The following is a 19,902-nucleotide window of genomic DNA, read 5'->3' as shown; positions in this document are numbered from 1 at the left end:
CTTGTGATGTGAGAATATAGGATTGGTTCGATTAGTTGGAATAGTTGATGGTAAACCGAGAATCTGTCACTGTTATTGCTTTTCTTTTTGGTCCCTATAGTTGAAGAACAGTTGAAGTTAAAGGGAGAAGAAGAAGAAGGAAAACTACAAATTGAAGCGACATGGGTCTTCAAAAAGAGTAAGTAATAGAAACCCAACATGTATTTATCCTTGTTTTCGTTATATTTGGTGGTCAATTGTGTTAATTTGATAAAAAGTTAATTTAGGGTTCTTTAAAATTGGGTTTTTTTTTGTTTCTCTGAGTTAGGGTAATTTTGTGGAAAAATTGTAAGTAAATGAGATTAAACGTGTACTGATCTTCGTTTTTGTTGTATTGTGTGGTTAATTTTGATACTTTGATAAAAAAAAAAGTGAATTTAGGGTTCTATAGAATGGGGGTTTCTTCTGATTTAGGTTAATTTGGGAAAAATGGATAAATTAGGGTTATTATTATTAGTTTAATGAGGAACTGTTAAACAGTACATAGGGTATTTTTGTTCTTTTTTTTGCTTATTTGGGAAAGAAATTGAATTCTGTGTATACTTATTTGGGGAAAAAATTGTGAATCTGTTTCTTTCTGCTTGTTTGTTTGTGAAATATATGTAATTATATAAAAAGAAAGGGTAAAATAGTAATTGGAATGGACACGTGTGAAATCTCAGCCGTCAGATGATATATGACGTGTCGCAACGGATGAGATCTGGTTGTATTGTGAGCGTGCGATTCTCACAAGTGGTGAAGGGTACATCTGTCTTTCATCTCGCACGTGTAATTCCACATTGTGCCAAAATTGACCAACTAACGTCCTTGGATGGAAATGTTGACGGTCGGGGCATATTCCCGAAAAATGGAATTTTGGGGAATATCCCCAAGGTTGCAGTCGATTTTGGGGCATATCCCCAAGTTTCCCCAAATTCAACCCAGTACCCAATTCACTCGACCCCCTCACCAAGAAAAAGAAGAAGAAATGATCTTGCACTAGTGAGCTAACACAAGTAAACAGAGAGCTTGAGTTGAAAACTGAAACTGATAATCAGCAATATACCTGTCCAATGTCGATGGCAGGGTTGATAGAATGTCCAAGATCCATAATAATATCTGCCGTCCTTGTGTGGAAATCTCCAGTTAATGTATCTATCTCAACCTCGGCAAATGAAGCTCCATAAGTGAAATAACTATAAGGGGCTCCTTTACCAGTGTTCCAATCAAAACCGATATCAGGTGTTCTGTAAAATCCATGAGCAGAAAGATCTATGCGTTCGAAATAACACGCCAATGCCAACTGATAAGAGATGAAACAAACATTAACCATGCAGCACATTAACTCAGTGTATCAACTTTCAATCTCTTATCAACCAAGAGAGAAGGAACCAAATTGCGATAAACAAGAAACATAGTATTTATGGAACTCCATAAATCAACGCTATGCTGCCAGGTTTCAGTCAGATGCAAAGTCCAATAAATGACGATGCAAGAAGTTTGGCTTTCATATAAAACCAGGGAGCAAACGTGTTAGTGAAATAACTAAGATCATAGTTGGATTCCCAAGTTGGTTGAGGCGTAACTTAGGGAAAGTAGTAGTACAAACAGGATATCATACCAGAAAAAGAAAAAAAAAAAACTATTGCCTGACAAAATCCTGAATTCTACTCCAAACAAAAACAGGTTTATTTAATTACATTTTGGATACATCCTCACGGATGGTAACAGAGACGAAATCACAATAGCACAAAAACTAGAATCTCCCCCAGTGAGTTTCTTGGACATGGGAATGGACTCGAGGAAGTACTTGGAACATGTGTACGAGTTTCATACTTTTTTGGGTCTTTTGTCCGGACAGGATTTTCCCAGTGTTGGTAACATCATTTAACGCTTGTGTTTCATTTTAATAGATCAATCTCACCAAAAAAACTTTAAAAAAAAGTGTGCTATTCTTTTATATCTCAAGAGATGACATTGTTGTTGTAAGAATTTAAACAAACAAATACCCGTAGACGATGTAAAGATAGGATTACCTCAGCAAAGGAATTATGCTTATTTCTAGAGGCAATAGGCTCCATCCAAGCTTTTATTTGCTCACAGGCATCCAAAACTGCTGCCCCATACATATCTGAACTTGCAGAAGCTGCCGTTGGTGATGAATTTGGGACCTTAACAAAATGATGGAATATCACAGCATAAGGAAATTAAAACAGAAAATGCTAATTTTCACATTGATGTCATACAAGTTACTTTGTTGTGAAAATTACCTTGTCAGTGCTTGTTTCTGAAATAAATATAGAATTGAGCGGAAGATGGAAAGACGAAGAGCACCTGCCTGTATTCATGCGTCACTAAAACGGTCCCATCAGTATAGACTTGCACAAGAGCACCTGCCTGTATTCATTAGAAAGACCATGAGCATGTTCTTTTCTCTGTTTGAGGACTACGAAATATCGATCCCCATTTCAAAATGCTGAAGTGGAGATCCCCAGTTACTACTAAGAGATGAAGACTAAATAAGTCACAAAATCGAGATTCAATGAAACGGGTACAAGTAAAGGTTCATTAAAAAGTTTACCTGGTTCATGAACTTCAATGTGAAAGAGATACCGAACTTTGTGGGAATCATGGCAATTCCACGCTTCTTCCAGCGATTTTGAAGGTTAAATTGATCAGATTCCTTTCGAGCCTCTATGAAGTCGAACGATGATTTAAGTTCATCCCAAATCCGGGGCACTGTAAAGTTCTGAAGTTCCTGACCATAATGCAAAACATAACCTTCCTTCTGAAAATTAATTTCCTGAGTATAAATTGATTTTTATATAAGTTAGATTTGTAAACATAAATAAGCAATGATCTATCAAAATGCAGATTTCCTGCAAACTTAAAAGCAGTGCAACTAGAGAACACTTAACTCGAATCCCTTCAGGGCTTTTCTTGAGTTCCATGGCAACTCGTTGAATCCAGTTTTCCGCAACAAGCATTCCCTGTGGTCCACCAAATCCCCGGAAAGCTGTGTTACTTGGCATATTTGTATAGCAGACTCTTCCTCTAACTCTCATGTTTGGTATGTCATAGACGTTATCTGAATGAAACATGGCACGTTCTAGGATTGACAGTGACAAATCGAGTGAATTTCCAGCATTGTTATAGATCTCAAGGTCTAACCCCAGCATCCGTCCTTCATTTGTGAATCCAACCTTCAAAAGAAAATAGTAATTGTGAAGCTAACAGGATGTAAAAGACTATGAAATGTAAAACGAGCACTAAAAGATAATACTTCACAAGTCAATGTAGGAAGAATATTATATCATGCCGGAGAGTACTTCTTAAGAAACAGCATTTCACTTCAGTCCCAAAATTAGTACCTTGTACTTCCCTAGGAAGCTATGACGTTGACCAGTTATCATCATGTCTACGTCGCGGTCTAATATAAGTTTTACTGGTCGATTTAAAAGATAAGACGGTACAGAAGCTGCAGCGGCAATGATGGCTGACCTCGTCTCCTTGCCACCAAATCCTCCACCGATTCGCTTGGTCTTGCAGACAACTTTTGACATTGGAAGTCCAAGAACATGAGAAACATAAATCTGGTGTTTCTGAATGGCCTGCAAAGGACTGTAAGTATAAGAAAAACTGAAACTTGAAATCACACAAAAACAATAACTAAAAATGGGCTAGCTCGAAGATATATGACCTACTTGACTAGAACTTCTTTTGATGAAACAACTTACTTGAGTAGATGATATCATATGGACTTCATTGCCTCCATCCAATGTCCATACCAAAGTGCCCTGCGTCTCGAAATAGAAATGCTCTTGACCTCCAATATGAACCTCACCTTCTATAATTTTGTCACATTCACCTGATTTAAAACAGAGCTCTACATCCCCTTTTATCATGAACCTTTCAGTATTAGGATGATAACTGTTCGATTTTAGGGCATCCTTTATCGATAGAACTGAAGGCAGCTCTTCATACTCGACATGGACCTTCCGTGCCGCTAATTTTGCATTGTCATGCGTATCAGCCACAACTACCCCTATAAGCTGCATAAAAGCAAAACAGAAAGGACTGTTAGAGGCAGTGAAGATTGTAAAGTACAGAAGGCAAAAACTTGAACTAGAAGAGAATGTAAAAATCATAAGTGTCAAGACATTAAACGCTTCATACCTGACCGACACAAGTAACGAACTCTGAAGCAAAGAGTTCTTCATCATGAACAACTGGACCGATTGTATTATCTCCTGGTAGATATTTAGCAAGAAATAAACCTGCAAACCCAGGAGAGGATTTGGCTTCTGAATCATCTATCGAGACTATACGAGCATGAGGCTTTCGACTCAAGATTAAAGCAGCATGCAAACATTCAGGAGGCGTGGCTGTGTCGTCCACATACTCAGCGTCTCCAGTTACCTGAAAATAGTTATGTACTTCAACAAATTAACACCTTGAAACACCTCTTGGGAACTTGATAAAAAACTTCATTGCTGCCAACAATGGCAATGAAGTATTAAGGCCAACAATAAACGGACCACAAAGACCAAACTTAAACTTGCCGTCTTGCCTAAACATTTACCGTTGGGTCGCGATCCTTGGACATTCTATTTTGACAAATAATTTATATCCTGGGACATTCTATTTTAGCTATGTCATCCAGCTGACAAAACTAAAATTGATGCTCACAAATGATCCATTCATAAGTTTGCACAGCATTATTAACGAATTGAAAGAAAAAAACATGCATACTCCAGAGTTCAGACACTTGTAAATAGTAAATGTAAGAATCTGAATGACACTTCAGATGAAAATGTAATTGTTAAAAAATACAGCATGGATTTCGTGCCAAATTGAAAATTATACGAGTTCATGGTCTCAAGAAAAACCTGAAGTCTTGATGAGAGATGAATCTCAGGTAAACCCACAGCGGTGCCTAGTTTTGTTATATCATAATTCTGACTTGCTGTAGGAAATGGCCTGGAGAAAGACTGTACAGCCGACAGATAGGACAATGGTACAGTTTCCTTGAAGGATTGTTCCCCCTCCATTTGATGTGAAACCCACAGGCAAAACTTGAAAAAGAAACTTAATGTTAATAATCTCCGGAATTCCACCATTCCACCAGGTGCACCATCTTTAATCACAATGTCTTCTCTCAGAGCATCTTGGATAAGACCCTGACCCCAAAATTTTCCAGCAAGTAGCATTTCAGTTTTCGATGCACTTAGAGAAACAGGAGCCACCCCACCATAAACAATGGAGGCATCGGCAACTGCCCAACTACCTTCACTAGTCTTTTCGAGGAAAACACGCATTCCAGCATTTACTAGGGCAATATCATCTTCCCTCCGATGAGCTTGCTTGAATTCTTTAACATACTCATACTGCCTAGTCCATGGTAAAAAAATCGAGAGTAAAATCTCATTGCTTGCGAGATCTACTTTGTGGTACCCTAAAAAGAAATCTTTTGCATTGACTGTTCTGATGTTTCCGCTGCAGTCAATCACTTGAAACCTTGCTCCAGCAGCCATCCATAGTGGGTTTAAATCTGATATTGGACTAGCAGTACAGATATTTCCACCAACAGATGCAACATTTCTAGTTTGTTTTCCAGCAAACCATTTTATTTGTTCAATAAAAGCTCTAGAAGCCGAAGTTTCATGAGCAGCACGTTCTGCAGACACCTTTTTAAGAAACTTGTGGAGTTCACTTAACCTTATAGCAGCACCAATCTCCAACCCGTCATCCTTGACATTTAAATTGTTAAGCTCAGGTACATGAGCAACAGAAACTAAGGCCTGATACTTGAGACCCTTTAGCTTCATCTCAATTCCTACTTCCGTGTTACCAATTACTAACTTTGCATCAGGATATTTTGACTTCAAATCCAACACATGTTGGAGTCTGAGGGCGCGATACCACTTAATCCCACCAAATCCAGTCAAACTCAACGGCTTTAATTTCCTCAGTAGAAGCTCCGGAGGGAAAATATGTTCTTTCTCCCTGTACGAGCTACCATCTATCTCATTGTATGAAACAGGCTTATAAATGCTGTTACAATTTTCAGAGTCTGGCGTACAGTTATCATCACTTATTACCTTCGTTCCACAAGAACATGTTCCCAGTAGAGGGGCATATAAATTCACTCCCTGAAGGGCTTTCTGAAGAACAAGGCTTTCCATTATCGATGTACAAGACGTTATCAGTTTTAGCAAAAACCCTAAATGCATCAATAATTGGCCTGTACCCTGTGCAACGACATAAATTTCCACCAAGGCTCTCCTCTATTTGTTCTTCACTAGGACATCCTCGATTCGACCTCAATAATGCATACATGGACATGATAAAACCTGGAGTACAAAATCCACATTGTGATCCATGAGAGCGCGCCATTGTCTCCTGCGGTTCAGTTCAGTGTTCAATATGATTCATCAGCTTTAACTTTTATATCAATAAGAATTACAACCAGTGATGTAAAATATTATTAAACCTGGATAGGGTGCAAGCCTTGTCGACGGTTCCCAATGCCCTCTACAGTAATGACATGCATTCCTTCTACAGAATAAAGAGGAGTCAAGCATGCATTTACCGCACTGTGTCTGCAGTTTGCATAAGGAGAGCAGTTAGGATATGAAAATATATTTTCGATGAAATGGAAAGGTGTCAAGCATCACTTTGATAATATCATATGATTGGTCAGGATTCTCTCATTTCTACTAAATTGCTAGCATCTCTGTTCCTTCCATGATTTTATAGTAAAGAAGCCCATTGTTGTAGCTTCGGTAAATTTAGCAGCAAGTAACACTTATATTGTGAATGTGCAAGTATGTGCATATTAGTTGTACTTAATATGATTCCTTGTTGGGCATGGGGATAAGTTACAGAAGGAAACGAGGGTAATAAAAAGCTGTTACGATATCAGTTCACTCGCACAGTCTTCTTTTATGGTTGACACTCTCGTATATGAAAATAAAGAACAATCTCACTCACATAGTCTTCTTTGATAATTGATCAAAATAAGAAACCATCACTGTACAAGCCCCACAACCACCTTCTCCGCAGACAAGCTTGGTTCCTGTCAGACCTATATCTGGAGTCCAGAAAAAAGAAGTATCAGTTTGTGGCCCCAGACATGTTAATACAAGGACATCAAATCATTTATACAGCAAACAGAAAACAGGTTTGTTTCAGATTTTGAAACCGTAAAATAGGATTTATCCCAGCATCCAGTGTATTCATCTTCACATATAATATGATACTTCTACCATTACACTAACGGTTCATTGAGAAAGTTCTAGCCTTTAGGATGATAATGTTGTTAGAGATATGTCAGCAAATACTTGGCAAACACCTTTTACTTAGAAGCAAACTAAGCATGCCTTTCTTCATAATGAAACTGTACCATGATCTACAACTATGTTTCTCACCATGCTAACTCAACAATTACAATTCACCAACAATACGTAGCAACCAGCTTAAGATTGAAGTCCTTATCCAATACCTATAGTCACAGAGTATGAGTCAAATTTCAATTTAGCAAATGATGTACCTTGGGTTGACCCTCGACAAGCATGATTGTATTCTTGCCTTAAGGTCAAATGTTAATTGTGATTATCCCACAATATATGTTCAGACAAGCAATTAAAAGAAGATGCCATGATAAAGTAAACAACACTCGTCACTTACACTATTATAAAATTAAGAACAAAGAAATTGACTTTTTTTCAGCTCAAATCAAGAATGACCCAGTACTATAAATTATCTAACTAGATGACCGCGCAGCGGTGGGGGGCCGACGAAGAAATGCACTGTACACAACCAACAGTTTTGTCAGGCATTTCATCGAATAACTTCAAACCAACTTCAAAATAAGCAACGTTTCGAACATGGGTCAGATAGACCTATCCAAAGACCATACATACATGACAGTTCAACATCATGACGGACCTAGGCATATGTACGATCGTTCAACCATTCATCATCTCTGTTACTAATATGGCTAAACCCAATTTTGTCACATTAGAATTTAGAAGCAATTATACGTAAGCCTGCTACAACTCCAATAACAACAGCACAAGTAAATTTATTCTCCCGACATCTGTCTTCACCAAACGCATGCAACAGGTGTCCTAAAAACCGCAAAACAAAAGGGCATTTGAGTAACACTACAATACAAAGTTTACCAAAAATTTTTTTTAAAAAATACAATCTCCCCTCCTTTAAACAATCCTGTTAAAGGGGCGGCATGGCATGTTCCATTGGAGTGGCGGCAAGGGTGATAGCAATGTCCTCTTATTAGTTAGGGGATGTCCTATAGAGGGTGTAAATTGACCAGATTATCCTACTCCTATTTTTAACCTAATGGAATCAGAAAAATCAAAACAGTTTTTTTGATTTTTTTCATCTTCTCTTCTCTTCTCCTCCTCCATTAAAATTGAAATTTTCATCGTCCTCGATTAATCAGCGATTTGAAAAATTGATAAACGTTGATTGAAAACTATATTTCCAAAAGACCCAGTTAGGGTTTTGTTTATTGTGTTTGATTTAAGTTAGTTTTGTATCAAAAATTAGGGTTTTGGATCAAAATTGAAATTGAAATTTCTGTGTTGCATGTGAGTTACGGTTGGTAATAACTCCAATTGGAACCGTAACTATGATTTGGTTGATGTTACGGTTCATTTAACTCAAATACCAACCGTAAGTTCTTGATTTTGAGATAAAATATTCAGTTACGAATTTTTTTTCCAACCGTAAATTACTTACGGTTGGTCTCGTTACTTAAGTTACGAACCGTAAGTTGTCCTGAATGTTTCATTTTCTTTTTGCGTACGGTTTGTAATTGCATCACTGTTACCAACCGTATTTGAGTTACGACTTGTAACTCAAATAACCTTACCAGCCGTAGGTTAATTACGGTTGATCTCGATTCATTAGTTACCAACCATAATTTGTTACGGTTGCTATATGTTGTCATTCTACCAACCGTAACTGGTATTACGGTTGGGTTTTCCCCAAATTGAACCAGTTACGGTTGGTATTCGATACTTTTGGAACCGTAACTGAGAGTTACGGTTGGTAACGAGCTAAATTCCAACCGTAAGTTCTTCTGAAATTTTAAAAGTTTCGATTTTTTTTACGTACTTTAGATAATTTTGAGCGACAAAAAGCTAATGGGAACTAATTTAGAGATTCACCCATCTCAAATTTGTCACTGGAATCACTCATTTTGGTTGAGTGAATCAAAATCTAGGGTTTCACAAAAATGTCTTTTTTCTTCTCCTCACAACTTTTTTTTTCAACTCTAAAAATCTGATTTTATAGTTATTATAAGTGAAAATTAATTATCAACATTAATCTTGATTATCAACACTAATCTTGATTATCATCACTAATCTTGATTATTAATAATAAGGGTTAATTGGTCATTTCCATATTTTTTTGATAAGGGGTGGCATGAATTACCATGTAATGACCCTTTTTGTCTTATTAGGTTGACGCCCCTCTAATGGATCATGTCGCCCCTTTAACAGGATTACCTTTAAAACACTAAGTAATATAAACTTCCACACTGCACGGTGAGTGTAACACCCCTCTCAAATTAAATGAGATAAAAGCTTTCAACTATAGCAATTCTGGAGAGGACAAGTGACGGGATTCTATTGGTCGGAGCATTAAAATTTGAATAACACTCTGTTTACACCCTGTATTTAACTGCCTGTTAGTAACACCGTCAACAAAAACGTGGGTGTACAACACTTATCCGTGGATTTACACTTAAATAATTACTTACACTTGATTTACACCAAATACTTAACTGGACGTTATTAACGTCAGTCAGTTAGGTAGACAATACTTCCGTCCAAATTTAACCCTACCTGAGATAACATTTTCATATTCTTATTCGCGTAGTTTTATTTTTGCAGCTTCTCAGTTTTTGTTTTCTTCTTCAATGAAAAACGGTTGTGAAGAAGATAGCAGTTAACAACAATGAATCTGAAATCGAGAATCTGCAGTTATTGTTGGACCTGGGTTTTACTGGGTTCGATCTGAGATAGAAATTTGGGGTCGCGGCAGATTTTAGGTTAATCATAGTCGAACAAAACCAGGTGCTGTGTTTTTCTTCTTAAACAAACCATGGTTCTTCCCTGATTTCGCAGGTAACATATTCCCTGCTTAGTTAATCAATTCTCATATATCCACCACTATTTTCAAGTCTGAGATTAGAATGATTTTCATGCAATCAAATTGAACAAATAATCAATTATTATTGGTAGGGTTTCCAGATTTCCTCTAATTAGTAGAGGGTTCAGATGTGATTTTTCGTATGGGCATAACAAGGTAAACAACTCCAGGTACTGGGTGGCCACTACTTTTTTTTTCTTTTTTTTTTCCCTTCAAATTTTTGGTTAATTTTAGTTAGGATATTGTTTTATTTTGTGTGCACAAGCAGTGTCAGACTTGGCGGAGAGAACTTTTAGCACCTGAAAGGCATAAGCCAAATGTTAGGAAGCGTGTCGAGATTTTGGGGGAGATTCAGGTCTGTGGCAAATTTTAGGATTGTTGCCTCATCATTATTCACAATTTCAAATAAGCAGCATGCGATATTTAATTGACTTCGGTTAGTTAACTGACAGTAATTTGAAAGTAGTTTCGACTCAAAATATGCATGCTGGATTGATATTTATCCTCCGATTAAGTTTTTCCCTTGCTAACTCCCTTTTGCAGGGGAATAAGCTGTTTTATGTTCTTTTCTTATACTCTTCTGTAGTACTATGTGTATAAATTGTGTATGTGCAAGTCTTTAATTCTGTCAACAATTTGTTTTTGACATTTTGGTTCCTTGATTGTAGACTGAACATGATAATTTAAAAGCCAAGTTTTTCAAAGAGAGAGCAAAACCTACGAGCACCTAAGCCACAGAAAATATAATAAATTTGTTTCAACAATTTAGCTGAATGCACTTCTAAAGCAGAACACTCAGTTAGATTCTTATTAGACTCCGCCTGCATAGTATTTTAAGTTTCGCGATTTGTTAAAGAACTCTGAAAGTGGTGTTCGTCGAATTGATCGCAGAGGTTTGATATTGTGAATGGAGTTACAAAGCAAGTCGAGGCTTACAAAGAAGCATATAAAAACGCACAAGGTACAATACTCGATAAATCTTTGTTTGAGTTAAAAAAAAAATCGTAGCAGTCCTTGAATTAACGTTAACTTCACGTGTGCGCATGTTTGAAGTGGAGAAGGGTGTTCTCAAGTTTGGCTCATTTCTATGAAGAGAAATGAAGTACTAGCAAAGGAGGTACGGGCTATTATTAACCACTAATTTTGTTGTTTCAATGAAATGCCAGAACTGTTGGTTTAATTATCCCTTTCTGAAATGTAGAAAATGAGTTGTAATGAAGGTCCCCTTGAGCCTAAGGGGTTCAAGCTCGATTTCTATTCTGATGAGAATCCATATTTCAATAATGCAGTCCCGACAAAAACTTATCATGTGCTAGATGATGATGAAATAGATGGATACAAACATGTTAATGGAAAGCCAAGAAATAGAGGAACGATTTGCAAAACTGACTCTACGAACACTGTAATAAGAAAGATTAGTGATACCAGATACAGTATATGATTTTTGTTAGAAACTTATAACGTATGGGGAGTATTTGTTTCCTCCATCCTTTGTTTTATCCTCTACAAGGAATGTGTATACAAAGATCTTATATACAGGAGAAAAAGAATAAAATAAATTTCAAAGTTACCAAGTCATGTAGATATGGAATACTGTCTTGTACTCGGCTGGTGTTGAGATTCTTTAAAAAACATCAAAGTGGACTTTCATTTTAACTAACATTTAGAATTTTATTCTTTTTTCCGATCAAAATCCAAGCTTATTATACGGTGCGGATATGATGTGGTCGGGCCGCATACTCAAAGTATGTGGCCCCTTTTCCTTTTTTGACACGTATATAAAGTAAAAAATAAAGTGAAAAACAGTTTTATTACAAAAGTATTTAACTAACTTCTTTTTTTAGTTAACTTCCTATTTTTTCTCAAAAAGTGAATGTTTTGACAGGATTTGGAGGGGGCAGAATTTAAGTTTGTATACGTGTTAGAAAAAAAAAGCGACCGCATTGTAGTCGGGCGCTTATTATTCTTTGCATCATAAGAAGAGAGCATAACTTAACTACGTAAAAGCCTGATAAAAAATCTTAAGAGACCACAATGTGAAGCAGAGCCACACCAATTAAAAAATGCATCGGGATGAAAGTCGAGGCAAACTCAAACCACACCAAATTAAAAATGCATCGTGATGGAGCGAGGCAAAGCCACATCAGTGGTGGATGTGTTTGAGGTGGGTAGCACGGGCACAAAATCTCGTTCGACTTACAAAACCTAACCCAAAGCATCTTATCCACATTGTAACTTTCTCTGCTCAACTTTCCAAAACCACTCTCTGCTAGACCAGAACCTTTGTAAATGTTTTCTTATTGCATAAACCTATCATGAATTCGGTACTCTCTTATTGTTATTGCATAAACCTATAATGAGTTCGGTACCTTTCATGGTGATGTTGACAATGGATTTGAACCAAGCAAGTTATGATAAGAAAAAGAAGTGATTTTGATAAGCAAATTCTAACAGTGTGGTTAATATCAATCCGTTGAGCTTGTGTTGTTAAGTATAAACTGGGTTCAGATGAGTTGTTTTGAAATCTACTTATTGGGTGTCTTCATCATATTTTGCTATGTTAATGGTCTGTAAGAGAGAAATTTATGAGTAGCGAGTGAGAAATTGGGTTTCTTTCATGGTGAAGATTAATTTGTGGGTTTGTTTTGAATTTGAGAAAAAAATTCTGGAGTGATCAATTGAGGAATCACCGTGAATCAATACATGTGGCTTCAGTAGATATGAATAAGGGGATATGAATCTGGCCACCGAGTCGGACGATCAGCTCAGTGAGTTGTGTGCAAACAACTGGGGTTAGAACTTGGGTCGTCTTCTACACAGATAACCCAATACTCTGTTTTCTCTGTTTTTTCAGTAAATTTCGATTTTGAAAGTGTCAAATTTGTTGACCTCGAACAACTAAAAGGTTCAATCACTTAAACGGGATCATTATGTTGTTTTTGCATTAAACTGAAGTTGATTTTATATTTTATTGATTCCATGAATTTAATTTTAAGAATTGATTTTTATTTTTATTTTTGAAGAACTGATGCTGAAATTCATCGATTCTGATCGATTTAGTGAAGTATTTGATTTACTTAGAACTGATAATATGGTTGTTTGATAACATTTCAAGGAAATTTGTGATCAATTTGATTGGTTATCGAAGTTTTTGTCTGAATTTTATGAAATTTTGGATTCAGAAAAACCAATTTCAGTTTTTTTGTACATTTGTTGCGACTGACAAACACTACATATAGCCATCACATAGAACAAACACTACATATAGCCGTCACATAGAACAGTCGGCCAATTAGCCCGACATAACTCAACAAAATACATCATCAAGCAAAATTTCAAAAGTGGGCAGTTAGTTACCTCCGAGATATTCAAGAAGTGTAAAGTGAGCTAATCCATTGGGAAGTATTCTACGAACACCATTAACATAAATAATTGCTTCCTGTTTTGACTCATCAACACTACCACTTATTACTAAATCATCTTCATCAGTTTTCAACGATCCCATCGTCTGGATTCAAAATCAAATCACACCAAACAAGTTTGTTTTGGTTATGAAAATCTACTACTACTCTTTAATGGAACGGAGCGTCACCGCACCGCTAATTTTTGTTTCTTATCAGAAGAGAAATGAATCAAGAAGCTCAGAAGGGGGAGTAGGAATATACTGCACGGAAATGATTTGTTGATGTACATCAGATTCAGTTTATTATTAGTAAAAGGGTCGGTTCTTTGAATAAATCCATTATTGACAGTGATGTAATACTTTTTTTTAAAAAGAAGGCTATACGGGGATCACATTCCATTAGAGTGACTTGATTTGAATATCTGATGACAAAAAATCAGGAACAAAAAGGGACAAAAAGGGACAAAAAGAAGTCATTTTTCCACACACGAGGACCCACACTCGTCCCCTTCCTTATCCAGAAAAACACTCAACAAAATATCCATGATTCCAAAGCATTCAAATCCCGAACCTTTCTCCAGTTTCTCTTTATTACGCCAAATGTCAATCATCTAACACCTTTGGATTTTGGTTCGGTATTCCATTTTCCATACACTTGTTTTCTGATCCTTCTTCTTCTTCACAACTAAATTCCATTTTCCTAAAATAAAAAATCCTTCATAATAGTTCTTCGATTCATCTCATGGGTTGATTGATTCTAAAAACATCTCTGTCCTTTAATCATCTTCATCTAGTTTTATTTTTATTTTGATGATCTGTTTCCTCCGATAAAAAGACCTCCAAAAACAGTTCAGTGAGTAAGAATTAAGTGAGGTCTGCTTATTGATTGATCAATCGATTAATTTTTTTTGCATCAGGATATTTTGACTTCAAATCCAACACATGTTGGAGTCTGAGGGCGCGATACCACTTAATCCCACCAAATCCAGTCAAACTCAACGGCTTTAATTTCCTCAGTAGAAGCTCCGGAGGGAAAATATGTTCTTTCTCCCTGTACGAGCTACCATCTATCTCATTGTATGAAACAGGCTTGTAAATGCTGTTACAATTTTCAGAGTCTGGCATACAGTTATCATCATTTATTACCTTCGTTCCACAAGAACATGGCTTCCCAGTAGAGGGGCAAATAAATTCACTCCCTGAAGAGCTTTCTGAAGAACAAGGCTTTCCATTATCAATGTACAAGACGTTATCAGTTTTAGCAAAAACCCTAAATGCATCAATAATTGGCCTGTACCCTGTGCAACGACATAAATTTCCACCAAGGCTCTCCTCTATTTGCTCTTCACTGGGAAATCCCCGATTCGACCTCAACAATGCATACATGGACATGATAAAACCTAGAGTACAAAATCCACATTGTGATCCATGAGAGAGCGCCATTGTCTCCTGCGGTTCAGTTCAGTGTTCAATATGATTCATCAGCTGTAACTTTTATATCAAATAAGAATTACAACCAGTGATGTAAAATATTACTAAACCTGGACAGGGTGCAAGCCTTGTCGACGGTTCCCAATGCCCTCTACAGTAATGACATGCATTCCTTCTACAGAATAAAGAGGAGTCAAGCATGCATTTACTGCACTGTGTCTGCAGTTTGCATAAGGAGAGCGATTAGGATACGGAAATTTATTTTCGAAGAAATGGAAAGGTGTCAAGCATCACTTAGATAATATCATATGATTGGTCGGGATTCTCTCATTTCTACTAAATTGCTAGCAGCTCTGTTCCTTCCATGAATGAATGGTAAAGATGCCCATTGTTGTAGCTTCAGTAAATTTAGCAGCAAGTAACACTTATGTTGTGAATGTGCAAGTATGTGCATATTAGTTGTACTTAATATGATTCCTAGTTGGGCATTGGGACAAGTTACAGAAGGATACGAGAGTAATAGAAAGCTGTTACGATATAAGTTCACTCACACAGTATATAAAATTAAAGAACAATCTCACTCACATGGTCTTATTTGATAATTGATCAAAATAAGAAACCATCACTGTACAAGCCCCACAACCACCTTCACCACAGCCAAGCTTGGTTCCTGTCAGACCTATATCTGGAGTCCAAATAAAGAAATATCAGTTCTTGGCCCCAGACACGTTAATACGAGGACATCAGATCATTTATACAGAAAACAGCTTTGTTTCAAATTAGGGTGCAAAACCGTAAAATAGGATTTATCCCAGCATCCCGACGTATTCATCTCAACATATAATATGATACTTCTACCATTATTAGTTCATTGAGAAAGCTTTAGCCTTTAGGATGATTATGTTGTTAGAGATATGTCAGCAAATACTTGGCAAACACCTTTTACTTAGAAGCAAACTAAGCATGCCTTTCTTGATAACGAAACTGTACCATGATGGCATGATCTACAACTATGTTTCAAACAATACCATGCTAACTCAACAATTCCAATTCATCAACAATACGAATAGCAACCAACTCAAGATTGAAGTCCTTATCCAATCATGGGACCTATGGTCACCTGAGTATGAGTCAATGTCAATTTAATAAATGATGCACCTTGGATGGACCCACCCTCAACAAACATGAATGCATTCTTGGCTTAGGTCAAATGTTCATTGTGATTATCCCGCAATATGTTCAGACAAGCAATTAAAGAAGGTGCCATGATAGAGTAAACAACACTCATCACTCACACTACTATAAAATTAAGAACAAAGAAATTGACTTTGTTCAGCTCAAATCAAGAATGACCCAGTACTATAACTTATCTAATAAGCCGACATAACTCAACAAAATACATCATCAAGCAAAATTCCAAAGTGGGCAGTTAGGTACCTCTGAGATATTCAAGAAGTGTAAAGTGAGCTAATCCATTGGGAAGTATTCTACGAACACCATTAACATAAATAATCGCTTCCTGTTTTGACTCATCAACACTACCACTTATTACTAAATCATCTTCATCAGTTTTCAACGATCCCATCGTCTGGATTCAAAATCAAATCACACCAAACAAGTTTGTTTTGGTTATGAAAATCTACTACTACTCTTTAATTAATGGAACGGAGCGTCACCGCACCGCTAATTTTTGTTTCTTATCAGAAGAGAAATGATTCAAATGAATCACGAAGCTCAGAAAGGGGAGTAGGAATATACTGCACGGAAATGATTTGTTGATGTACATCATCAGATTCAGTTTAAGTTTATACACGAGCGTTTAACTAATGGTCACAACAGCTAGCTCACTATCAACGATGCTGTGGTTTCTTCCCTCACAGAAGTCCCGAACATCTTCTGATGTTTTCCAACAAACCCCCTTGTGATAAATGCCACCTGCTAGCCATAAAAAAAGAAGGCTATTATTGGGGCGTTATACTCCAATAGAGGGGTTTCACTTGGATTTTTAATGTCCAAAAAAGTGGTTATGGGATATTCTAACACATATACAAAATGTCTAGATTACTTTTTAACTAGAAGTGATTTTACGTCCAGGTTTGGATTAATTGTAACCGTAAAATTTTATTTGCATGTAATTTTACGTCCAGCTTTCTTTTAATTCCAACCGTAGAATCCGATTCTACGTCCAGTTATCTTTTAATTCCAACCGTAAAAGTGATGTTACGTCCAGGTTTGGATTATTTCCAACCGTAGAAGTGATTTTACGTCCAGGTTTTGATTAATTCCAACCGTAGAATTTTATTTGCCCAGGTTTGAATTAGTTCCAACCGTAGAAGCTCATTTTACGTCCAGATTCCTTTTATTTCCAATCGTAGAAGTGATTTTACGTCCAGGTTTGGAATATTTCCAACCGTAGAAGTGATTTTACGTCTAGATTTGGATTATTTCCAATCGTAGAAGTTTATTTTACGGCCAGTTTTTCTTCCCACAAAAACTTTGTCCCAGAATTCACCAAGTATACAACAAAATTCATTAATTTAATTTTTATCTAATTAAATTAAATTAAAATTAACTAAATAAGGGTTATTTAGTTATTACAAAATTATTTGAGATAAGGGGTTTTTGATATTACTTATGGGTGACCCGTTTTTGTCCTATTAAGTGACGCCTCTCTAATGGAATATGACGCCCCAATAATAACCTTCTGTTTTTAGGATCTGTTTTTGGATAATGATAAAGCAGATTCTTTTTTTTTTCTATTGGTTTAGAAAAAAATATGTAAAAGTCATGGATGACGCCCGCCCTACTCTGCGCCCGTTCCAACGTGGCTAGATGACGCGTCAAAATTCACGTGATTATACTTTTCACTCTCTTGCGTGTATCTTTTTTCTTACTTCTCCACTAACACTTCTCATCTCTCTTTTCCTCTGTGGAAACAGATCCTTCTTCATATCTCCCATTGAAGAAATATCCTATCTCTGTTACAATCCTAATTGAATTTAAAGAGAAGAACAGGGTGAAGGAATGAAAATCCTAAATACAGATCATTAATTCAAGACTCCGTAACACTTTGTTCACTAATTTTAGAAAACCCAATTTTGATTTTGGAATCTGTTTGTCTGTGTTTTTTGAGTTAACTACAATGGATTAATAATTAATGTTCACAAATTTTTAGGATTTAAATAGAGATTCGAAATATAAATTTGTTGGAAAAGATGAAATAAAAGGTATAGGGTGTTAGTCCTCGAGGGAGTTGGGGGAGTTGGGTGTAGTTGTGTTTTTTCCTGTTAGTCGTGAGGGAGTTCGAGGGAGTCTATCAAAATTCCCGTTAGTCGTGGGAGAGTTTAGAAGAGTCTCCCAAACTTCCTAAAAAACCCCGTTAGTCGTGGGGGAGTTTGAAAGAAACTCTTAAACTCCCTGTTAGTGGTAAAAATTAGATTGATAGGGAGTTTGTTTTTTTTTGGAGTTCTGGGGAGTTCTAGGGAGTTTATAGTGTATTTTTACCTCACTCCAAATCTCTCAAAAAAGTAGAGATTTTGGGAGAGTCTCTCAAACTCCCTACACTCAACACACCAAACTCTCTCAAACTCCCTATACTCTCTTACACTCCCTCAAAATCCCCAAAATTCAAAATACATTAAACTCCCTCCAACTCACTCGTGGACTAACCCCTGGTAGGTTTTTAAAAATTCCATTGTAAAACACGAAAACCAATTGAAATTCATGGGTTTCTAAACATTACACCGATGATTTTAATTGAACTTTCACCATGATTCTGCACTGGAAATTTCTTGCAGTTGGGATAATCTTGGGATGTTGAATTTTTGAATCCAAGCTTCATTAGTTTTATCGAAGATAAGTTCTTTTGCATTTCTCCTTTTATAAAGAGATGAAAGATCTAAAACGAGGACGGAAAATTGATATTAAACTTTGCTAATCAAAATAAGACCCTTCGGATCTATGCCCTGATTCTTGTTCTTTGCCCTACTATTTGATGATTATGAGCTCCACTTTGATGATGTTGTTTGATAAACGCAAGATATAAATATGATTATGAGCTCCAAAGGGAAAGAACGAAGACTGCAAAAAAAAAAAAAAAAAAAAAAATCACGTGATTTCGTGATTAAATGGCACGTATCTCTTATTAGGATTTACAGTTAGCCTAACCACGTAGGATTGGGCGCAGAGTGGGGCGTGGTTACGGGGCCGTATAGCATTCCCGAAAGTAATAATTAAAAAACTGGGAGTATTAAAAAATATGACATGGAGGTCATTCATAAGGTTTAAATAAACCTTTCTCTGAGACTTTCGTATTTATTTTGGCACCCTTCATGTTTTATATCACTCATTGTTGGAGATGAATTTAATTTAAATGTGTCTAAAATCCTATGTGCCATAATAAAATAAAATTTTCGCCCTCTATTGGAGATGCTCTTATGGAGCCAAAAAATCATCCATATATTTGTGATGATCCACATTTTATGGACCAAAAAGTGCTACTATGGATGATTTTAACATCCATATGTTTGTGAAGTCCAGAGGGGACCCCTCAAATTTGGGGAGCTAGGTGTGGAGAGTCCATCCGGTCATAGGATGACCGGATACCCCATCCGGACATTTAGTGACCGGATGTATATATATATATACTTATTTTTACTTTTTTGTCATCCGGTCATTTATAAGTGACCGGATGGAGTTTTTTATTCTTTACAAAAAAGGAAATCAGTGACGAATATAAGTGTTGCAGAATCTGGTAACGGTTTATTTCTTTCACTCAAAAAATAGTAACGGTTTATTTTACTCAACAACTTTTATAAGTGTTGCTAACTTTGATTTTTTTCAGTTCGGCCAGCACATGATCGGAT

At 36.5% G+C, this 19,902-nt stretch overlaps 1 protein-coding gene, 1 long non-coding RNA gene and 1 pseudogene across 5 annotated transcripts; 1 reads left to right on the top strand and 2 right to left on the bottom strand.

Moving 5' to 3' along the window:
• Positions 1 to 1,186: 1,186 nt before the first annotated feature.
• On the bottom strand, positions 1,187 to 13,903 carry LOC113311114 (annotated as a pseudogene).
• On the top strand, positions 9,602 to 11,956 carry LOC113311116. Of its 4 annotated transcripts, none has more exons than XR_003341558.1 (6): positions 9,602 to 10,178; positions 10,296 to 10,373; positions 10,472 to 10,558; positions 11,095 to 11,164; positions 11,257 to 11,320; positions 11,493 to 11,956. It is a non-coding gene; the product is annotated as an uncharacterized LOC113311116 (long non-coding RNA). The 4 variants fall into 4 exon arrangements; XR_003341556.1 differs by having other exon boundaries at positions 11,405 to 11,956; XR_003341557.1 differs by having other exon boundaries at positions 11,095 to 11,320.
• Positions 13,904 to 13,987: 84 nt separating the features above from the next.
• LOC113311115 (xanthine dehydrogenase 1-like) lies at positions 13,988 to 16,958 on the bottom strand. Its single transcript, XM_026559962.1, has 4 exons — positions 16,475 to 16,958; positions 15,623 to 15,722; positions 15,148 to 15,256; positions 13,988 to 15,055 (listed from the first exon to the last, which is right to left on the bottom strand). The coding sequence occupies exons 1-4, from the start codon at positions 16,620 to 16,622 to the stop codon at positions 14,486 to 14,488; spliced, it is 927 nt and encodes a 308-aa protein (XP_026415747.1). The 5' UTR covers positions 16,623 to 16,958; the 3' UTR covers positions 13,988 to 14,485.
• Positions 16,959 to 19,902: the final 2,944 nt, after the last annotated feature.

Source organism: Papaver somniferum, chromosome 9, assembly GCF_003573695.1.
Source record: "Papaver somniferum cultivar HN1 chromosome 9, ASM357369v1, whole genome shotgun sequence".
NCBI classification, from domain to species: domain Eukaryota; kingdom Viridiplantae; phylum Streptophyta; class Magnoliopsida; order Ranunculales; family Papaveraceae; genus Papaver; species Papaver somniferum.
The sequence above is the reverse complement of the archived record's forward strand: the minus strand, read 5'-3'. Positions and strand labels throughout refer to the sequence as shown.

Bases quoted from the DNA above. Each gene is read 5' to 3' on its own strand.
- LOC113311115 (XM_026559962.1), bottom strand. From the start codon at position 16,622: ATGGGATCGTTGAAAACTGATGAAGATGATTTAGTAATAAGTGGTAGT. The intron at 15,723-16,474 runs GTACCTAACTGC...TTTGGACTCCAG, and splicing joins ACTTCTTGAATATCTCAGAG to ATATAGGTCTGACAGGAACC. The intron at 15,056-15,147 runs GTTTAGTAATAT...ACTGAACCGCAG, and splicing joins AAGGCTTGCACCCTGTCCAG to GAGACAATGGCGCTCTCTCA.